Source organism: Spea bombifrons, chromosome 2, assembly GCF_027358695.1.
Source record: "Spea bombifrons isolate aSpeBom1 chromosome 2, aSpeBom1.2.pri, whole genome shotgun sequence".
Classification (NCBI taxonomy): domain Eukaryota; kingdom Metazoa; phylum Chordata; class Amphibia; order Anura; family Pelobatidae; genus Spea; species Spea bombifrons.
In genome coordinates this window covers 135,807,987-135,816,793 of record NC_071088.1, presented here as the reverse complement: position 1 = coordinate 135,816,793, position 8,807 = coordinate 135,807,987, and the positions used below count along the sequence as shown (strand labels likewise).

General features: G+C 40.5%; 1 protein-coding gene across 1 annotated transcript; it reads left to right on the top strand.

Moving 5' to 3' along the window:
• The first annotated feature begins 4,580 nt into the window (after window positions 1–4,580).
• Window positions 4,581–6,586, top strand: LOC128474310 (trophoblast glycoprotein-like). Its single transcript, XM_053456619.1, has one exon. It carries the CDS (start codon window positions 4,850–4,852, stop codon window positions 5,915–5,917), a length of 1,068 nt encoding a protein of 355 aa, XP_053312594.1. The 5' UTR covers window positions 4,581–4,849; the 3' UTR covers window positions 5,918–6,586.
• Window positions 6,587–8,807: the final 2,221 nt, after the last annotated feature.

The window sequence follows — 8,807 nt, the reverse complement described above, 5'->3', positions numbered from 1 at the left end:
GCCTGCAAGGGCCCAGGCACAGGTAGCGGGCCACGGGGTGTTGGTCTTAGGTAGAAGGCTACAAGGGCCAATGAAGAGGCCTGTGTGAGATCAGGGAGGCTGGACCCCCATACACAGAAGCTGGTTGTACCCTCCTGATGGCAGCCCTGACCGCCCATGTATTGTGGACGGACCACCAAGTGACCTACACAGTCTCCTGTGTCCTATATATATATATATAGAATGTATAGAATCTGAACAATTCTGCCATAAAGTCATTTTAATACCTAAGATGTGGTCTATGTGGTCATTTCACTTTAGCACATAAGCTTTGGGGAATAACACAACAAGACTAGATGTTTAACTGGAGAGAACACCGTCCTATTTATCATGTCTTTGCACACATCCCAATGGTACTATTTATGAGATAGGCTACGAGCTAGCAAACTAATAACAGTGCTTTGAAATATACAGCTCCACGGCCTTAGGGCTTTGTTCCAAGCTCTTCAATGAGAAAAGTAATAGAGTTACAGAAGAATAACAGAATTCAGCCGAACACGGATGGCAAATCTGAAGAAGGACTTTATTATAAAAAAAAATGCAGTTTTACTACTTGTGGGCATAGAGCCAACATATGTTTCATGGGGGGATATGAACTGTTTTGTCGTGTAACAGGCATTAGTAAACTTATATTTGATGAATTACACATTTTTGGACTAAAATCCAGTTTCCTGGCATAATAGAAGCTCAGAGAAGCCCAACTGTTCCTCAAGTGACGTCAGGGGTGATATCCCAGCATGTTTACTGCCGGCACCGGAAGTTGTATACGCGTATTGCGTAGATGTCCCCCGCCGGCCCCGCAAGACACCCGGGAGTCTGCTCTGGTAAGTCGGGGGGGGGGCAGAGTGGCAGCATATCTCGGGGGGGGAGGAGGAGGACAGTGGCAGCATATCTCGGGGAGGGAGGACAGTGGCAGCATATCTCGGGGGGGGGGGGGAGAGACAGAGTGGCAGGATATTTTTTGGTGCTTTTTTAAAGAAAAAAACTTTTTCTTTAAAAAAGCACCAAACTTTTAGGGTGCGGCCTATATACGGGGGCGTCCTATATCCGAGCCAATACGGTATATATTATATATGTTTATCCATGAGCTATCTTTGTTCAGTTATGGTGTCATTTAAGTGGAGTTTCACAAACTTTGTGTACTTATGGGCCATAATGTGTACAGCCAAACAAATATGGTGAAATATGGATCGATCATTATATTTAGTGGCTAAGGAATCCTTAGCTTTTCCATTTCAAAATAGTAATAATAATATTAATAATATTTTTGAAGACTTTAAATACCGGTAATAATATTTTAGATTACCTTTACTTCTGCTTATTGTGACCTGTTCTGATATGTTTTGCAGATTTCTGTTAATAAATGTTTCTTCTTGATTATGTTACTTTCTGAAAGTTCTAAAAAGTTTCAAAAACCCGCTGACATCACAGCGTATGATGATATTTTCTTAGAAGGCTGGTGCTTGAATTATCAGACTGTGAGATTGAGAGACGCTTCTGTGCAGATGGAAATCAGTGTAAAATCTATCTAATGGCTGATTACATTATACTGTATAATATAGATGGGGGGTTTTGTCCTTATCCCCTGGAACTAGTTTTATGCGCCATTTTTTTTACTGAAGCCCAGGGTATTGTTCTTTCTAACGTGTGATAAAAAGGGGGTGCTCCACAGAATATGTGTAAGTCTTTATTTTTCCCCCAAAATGATTTAATAATATAACTAGATGTTTTTATATACCGTATTGGCTCGAATATAGGCCGCACTTTTTTCCCCCACTTTAAGTTTTTAAAGTGGGGGTGCGGCCTATATTCGGGGTCTAGCGCCCGACGCCCGGGACATGCAGTCCCGGGCGCCGGGCAGGCAGCGGGGTTAAGATACAGATCCCCCGCAGCGGTGCAGGGGACCTGCATCCTTCTCCCCGATACGCTCAGACAGCCTCCCCTGCCAGCACTTCCCACGGGGGGGGGTGCCGGCACGGGTGTCTTGCGGGGCCGGTGGGAGACATCTACGCAATACGCGCATGCAACTTCCGGTACCGGTACCGGAAGTTGCATACGCGTATTGCGTAGATGTCCCTCGCCGGCCCCGCAAGACACCCGGGAGTCTGCTCCGGTAAGTCGAGGAGGGGGGGCAGAGGAGGACAGCGGCAGCGTATCGCGGGGAGGGAGGACAGCGGCAGCGTATCTCGGGGAGGGAGGACAGTGGTAGTATATCTCGGGGAGGGAGGACAGCGGCAGCGTATCTCGGGGAGGGAGGACAGTGGCAGCATATCTCGGGGGGGGGACAGAGTGGCAGCATGTTTTTTTTGGTGCTTTTTTAAAGAAAAAAAACTTTTTCTTTAAAAAAGCACCAAACTTTTAGGGTGCGGCCTATATACGGGGGCGGCCTATATCCGAGCCAATACGGTAGATTTTTTGAAGCCAGAAGGTCAGTGCTTCACTGTGAAAATGTAAAAAGGTGAAAAACGTTACCCAGGTGCCAAGCCCACAATGGAAGCCAAATCCCCCAATCTTCATCTTAGCACTCCCTGAAAGGACATGTGACCCCTAGATTCCCTACCCGTCCAGGAGGCAAGCGGGAGGGCCGGACCTTCTTGGTCCTTCACATAGAAGGACCACAGGAGTCGTCTGAGGGAGGGGGCCATCGGTAAGAGCTACCACAACCCCTCACCAAAAAGTTGGTTAAAGAGAAACCGTCACATTCCCAAGTATCCAAATTCTGCTAAATCAATGCCATGGCGGCCCAGAGAGTGGGTTCCTTCCTACTTCTTCTCACAGTAGGTTTCTAATGTGGAATATGATGGTGCTATATAAAACAATAATTATAATAATAATAATAATATCATTATTTATGTATTAGTATTAATAATAATGATATAATTATTTACATATTATTAGTATTAAAAATTAAACTAATAATAATAAATAACAAAAGTGATAGATGTTTTTGAATTCAGTTATGGTTTTAATTAAGTTGTGATGGCAGAAGGGAAGGGGGCAAAAAAATATTGTTTTTCATGACTTGGCACATCTCAGTTGAGGTGGGCAGTGGTGGTTTCGAAGGCAGTTATTAACATGCTCCTAAAAAAGCAGTTGAAAAATATAAGTAACTTTTCTAGCTGTCTATGTGAGAGACCCCTGGCACGTATGTCCATGCACATCAAGCATTATATAAATAGGAAGGAGAGGGCCGGCCACATTAAGACCGAGGGGCAACCAAAATTGGCACAGTAGTAAAGCAGCCCAAAAGGTGTGTGGCAGAGAACATGCTCTGTTCAAAACACATTTACAGAAGGAGAGTGTATAGAAAATCCATAAAAGGATCCAGTCATCAAGGAAATGTCACCTAGAATGCCACATAGATTCAATATATGATAATTTATTGTATATATATATATATATATATATATAAAAATACACAACTTATTATAGTAATATATACGGTTTAAATAATATTTAATATCCTAAAGAATAGAGTCACTTCCATTTTAAACTGGTATCCATCTGTATTGAAATATGTAATTGACCCTTTCAGTACTGAGAAAATTTATGAGCGATTTTAGTAACTAGATCTGACTTTACAGACGCTGCAAGTCCAAAGAAGTGTGCGCTGCTTTTAGTTAAGCAAAATTCATAGAGAAATAGCAGCTTTTATAAGACCTCAGAGGTCCCTTCTTCAGATGTAATGGCACAGAGTGGAGAGAGGTAAATATGTTAGAGGTAGAAGAAGAAGGGACCTCTGAGGTCTTGATTGCTCCTGTGGCTACGAAGAGTTTTTATTTGAGCAGCTTCCTATCACCGTTTGTTTCTGTAAATCCAAATAATCACATTATTTAAGTCAATAAATAATATTATGTGTTAAGAGTGGCAAGGCCGCTTTAATCCACTTAGTATGGTTAAATGCTGAAAGGGTTAAAATTGATTTAAATTATTCCGTATTCCCTAAACCTGAAATTCTTATTGCCTTTGGAACATAATTATCCGTGAAAAAGCGGAACAAAAAATAAACTTACATATTTTTTTTGGAAAAAATAAAATGAAATAAATAGATTAAATTAATCAAACATAACATTTTAATGATAATTATTATTATATAATTATCATTATTATATTTTATAATTATATAAATAATATAACCAAGTTAATTAAAAAAAATATATTATATCATTAAACAAAAAAAAATGTCAAGAAAAGAAACGATTCCAAGAACATTTCTTCAAAAAAATACTTTTATAGATTCAGGGCGCTGTCGTCATCAGAAAGCCTTTCTCATAATTGATCGGAATTGCTTGTTATTTTCTGCTGCAAAAGGAACATTTGTTTTTCTTATTGAAATAACAATTTGAGCTTCTTTGTTGAAACGTAGGCAGACAATGCGAGGGACCGAGGTGCGGAAGGGGTTAAGCTGTTGAAGGGTGTACATAAAAGCCGAAATCTCCATGTTACCGCTGGGAATACGTCCTGGCAAATCACTTCAGCTTTTCCATCTCGGTAATAAGAAGAGCAGCTGATAGGAGGCGAGGGTGTGGAGTGTGGGGGGGGGTACTGTAATTGTGAATGAGAGAGGGGGAGAGGCAGATGTGTTAGACCCAAGTCCATCCATCTGACCTGCCAGAGACGTCAAATCCAAATGAAGAGTTTCCGGAGGAGAACTCCTGCTTAGTGTTAGAGAAACCCATCGTGAATGCTGCCTGCCTCTGTAATGCCATCAGCTGAGGATGAGACAGACAGGAATCCGGCTGGTGCTTCCGACCGCTGACACTTTTCGCCACTTTGTTGCCGTCTTCTCGCTCAGCCATAAAATCAAAACATGCCAGGGAGATATCCCCATTTCTATGACAACCTCGACGCAATCCTGCGTTCCGCGAAAGCCGACTGCTTTCTCCTCTCCAAGCTGATCGGGCTGCTGTTTCTGGTCAACGTGTCGGGTCCCTGCCCTTTAAACTGCTACTGCGTTCCAGAGACTGGTCTTATGCAATGTCATTACCTAGCGCTGCAGGACATCCCAAGGGGGATCCCTCACTGGGTTCACAACCTGTCCGTCATCGGCAATAACATCACCATGCTCCAAACGGCTGCCTTCAGGAGTAACGGAACCCAACCGAGCAACTTGACCGCTCTGACCTTAACGTACAACAGGATCCAGACCATAGAACCTTCGGCTTTCGAAGATCTGCCCAACCTCATCACCTTGGACCTCAGTTACAACGTCCTGAGCACCATAGCTAACGACGCCTTCGCAGGACAGACCCAACTACAAGTTTTAAAACTAAACCAGGCTCTGCTGGGAACAGCTCAAAAACAATTCGTTAACTCTCAATGGATAAAACACTTGAAGGGTCTAAGAACGTTGGAGGTAGCTGGCAATGGGCTACAGTCATTCCCCAGATCGGTTCAGAACCTTGAGAACTTGCGTGTTCTGAACATCGGGAATAATTCCATCCAAAGGATAGACGAAGAGACTGTTTTATTCTTAAAACGCTTGCACATTTTGGTTTATTTAAGCCCCAACCCGTTAATTTGTGATTGTAAATTAAGTGAAATGATTTCATGGCTCTGGAATACATCGCAAGTTTTTGATGCCCCAAATCTCCAATGTTTTGCCCCGGCGAATTTGAACGGGACACGTCTCATGAGCCTCGACCCTGACAACTTCAAGTGTGTCAACGAGAACCTAGAGACGGCTTCCTACGTCTTTTTTGGAATAGTGCTGGCTCTCATAGGGGTCATCTTTCTCATGGTCCTTTATCTGAACAGACGGGGCATCAAACGATGGCTGAACAACTTCAGGGAGGCCTGCAGGGATCAGATGGAAGGTTATCATTACCGGTACGAACAGGACACTGACCCCAGGAGGTCGAATGCTTCGGGCATCTAGGAGAAAGTAGACCCGAGCCCCCCCCCAAAAAAAAATTGGACTAAGACATTGTAAGAAATCCACACGTTTATTGGACTGATTTCTAATGTTCATGTAGATGGAATATTAAAGGGGTGTTTTGGACAAATGTATGTTTGTATAGGGACTGATTTAACCTCTTCACACCCACAGTGGTTTCTGGTGAGTATAGAACACATTAGTATAAGCCAAGCTTCATTAGCTATTAGGACAGACTCCAAAATATTGCATGGCTGATTCAATAACAACATCAGTTATATCTTAGGGAATGTACTTCAGAATGTTGCGGGGTATATATGATTTAACCTTGTCAGTGCCAGAACTCAATGGCACAGCTAAGGCTTACATAGGTTTTAATGCTTTACATAGAAAGGTAACTCGGTGACAAACTATGCTTTCTGCATAAGACTTTTAAAGGGTTAATAAAGTGAATCGCCGGTACTTTTTTATGCATTCCATTCATTGGATACTTTAAATCCAATACCTAAAGACTTATCCAGCAGATCCCTTGCGTGCAGATTTTAGAACGGCATGTTCCCACTTCGGATCAGTACGTGATGTATGTTTTAACCCTTTGAATTAATGTTTCAAGAGGAGATGCAAGTTACTGCCTGGCACACGCAGGGTTAATAACCCAAGCCACTTAGACATTCTATGGGAAAATATGAACGGGTGCGATGCTTCACGTTTCATTTCTGAAGCTAAATAGTAATTGAATATTTAAATCTGGTATTTATTATTTACATGTTATTTCGCAAAGAAATGGAATGGACTGGTCGATCAGCTGTATACCAAGAAAAAAAGAATATATATATATATATATATATATATATAGTTTACCACTTCAAAAAATGTTATTATCTCACTTTTTATCAGTGAAATTTATTTAAAAGAAAATAATACAGAGGTTATTTTCTGTGATATGTAAATTTTGGATAAGCCTTGGTACATATCGATTGCCCAACACCGTGGGTATCGCATGTTACGTTTATTTGGGTAATGGGATAACAAGTTATGACATAATTACACATATTTATCAAAACTACCTTTTCTTGCAGTCTTTTGATTTGTTTTAGAGATATTTTGTTGTTAAAAACGAGACCTTTGCCCAATGTGGCAAAAACCAGCGTTAGAATCCTTTTGCTGTTGAGCTGTCCCTTTCCTTTTTCCTCCTCCCCCGTTCCAAAGGTAGAACTATCTTCCACAAAAATGAAAGCTGTAACTTAGAACTAGAACATTAATGTCGCCGTTAGAACTTAACGATAACATAAATCCTGACCACATGATTTTTAGATGGCTGCGCCCATGAAAAATGCAAACCTTGGGTTTCTAAAACCTATATATTTTATTTTTTTGAATAAAAAATAAGTTAGTGAAAGCGTATCAGTTCCTCCTTAAATTTAACACTTGAATAAAACTGTCAAGAAGGTTCATGGCAGTTAAAGTATATATGACCCAGGTGTTCTATTTCACACCCCAATGCAGTAATAAAAAAACACAATGACCTAGATGAAATATTTTTTTTTTTTTAACAAAAAATTGCTTTATCTTTATATACATTTTTTAAAAAGCGGTTTATGACCCAAGTCATTTCTTTCATTACACTGAGCACGTCCTCAACCTCCTTGCCCTGACATGGAATGAAGGTCTGTGATGCAACGGCATGGATCTTCATTTATTCTTCACCCACCTGGGCCAGTCGATAGGGATTCGAGGATTTTCCCATGATCCCCACTGCCCACAAAAGTCATAAAGTCGGGACTGTCATGCAAAACACAAGACAGTTGGGAGGTACACCTGCATCATCTGAAATGAGACCCTTTCTGCAGTGGGTTGATATCCCAAGAACATTCAGCCCGCTATATGCATGGCACTTGAGCTTGAATATATATATATTAATTATTGTGAATGGAATGGTATAAATATAATATGGAATGGAAGAAATATAAATTTAAATAAAAAATATAAAATAAATTACATTTTTAAATAAAAAATATAAAATAAACGACATTGGAACTTATGTTAAAAAGTTATGAATTCTACTAAAGATAAGAAAAAAAATATAAGAACAAGCAGCTGGGAAAGCTACCAGGATACCCTAAACATCCTTAACTTACTACATGATTTTAGATGATATTAATAAGAAAAGAAGATCTGGTGCAAAAGTTTTAGTTATTATTATTATCTTTGATTTATATAGCGCCAACAGTTTACGCAGCGCTTAATACAATACATATATTCATGGGGTCTGACAAGACAAGAACTGACAGACTAAGACAAACCGATATATTAGGTGGAGAGAGCCCGGCTCACAAGCTTACAATCTAGAGATGTGAGCTGTGAGTTCTCTAAACATTTTTAGATTGATAAAACTGGTGAAAGTATCCAAATTATACAGTGTCAGTACTTTAAAAAATAAGTTTGGCTGCTTTTGATGATCGATTTGGAATTATGAGAAAGCAGCTGACACTTTAGAAGTTCCAGGCTGCTTTCTCCAAGTAACCAGAAGTGCTAGAAGATTCTCAGCGTGCCTCCTTTTTTTTTTTTTTATAGAGGATCTTAACTGACTTTGGGGGGGGAGTCTCTACCCACAGAAACAGCAGGATGGCCTACGCCACTTCCTCTATCACCTGATTGGCTACAAACACATCAATCGATACGTGATTGCAACTGATCAGCTGTCAGCCGGCAGGTACAGAAGTCGCAGTGTATCTCTGTGGATGCACCAAGATTTCTGAAAATGTTATTTTTTTAAGTTTAATGTTAACTTAATGTCTGTGACCAGGATATTTTTATCAGTTTGTGAGCTTCCATGGGCCTCGTCTGTGGGGAGAGAATTCCAAGCTGTCCATTTTTTAGTAAATATTATTAC

What these genes read in the sequence shown, in the direction of transcription:
- LOC128474310 (XM_053456619.1), top strand. Translation starts at nt 4,850, where the DNA reads ATGCCAGGGAGATATCCCCATTTCTATGACAACCTCGACGCAATCCTG.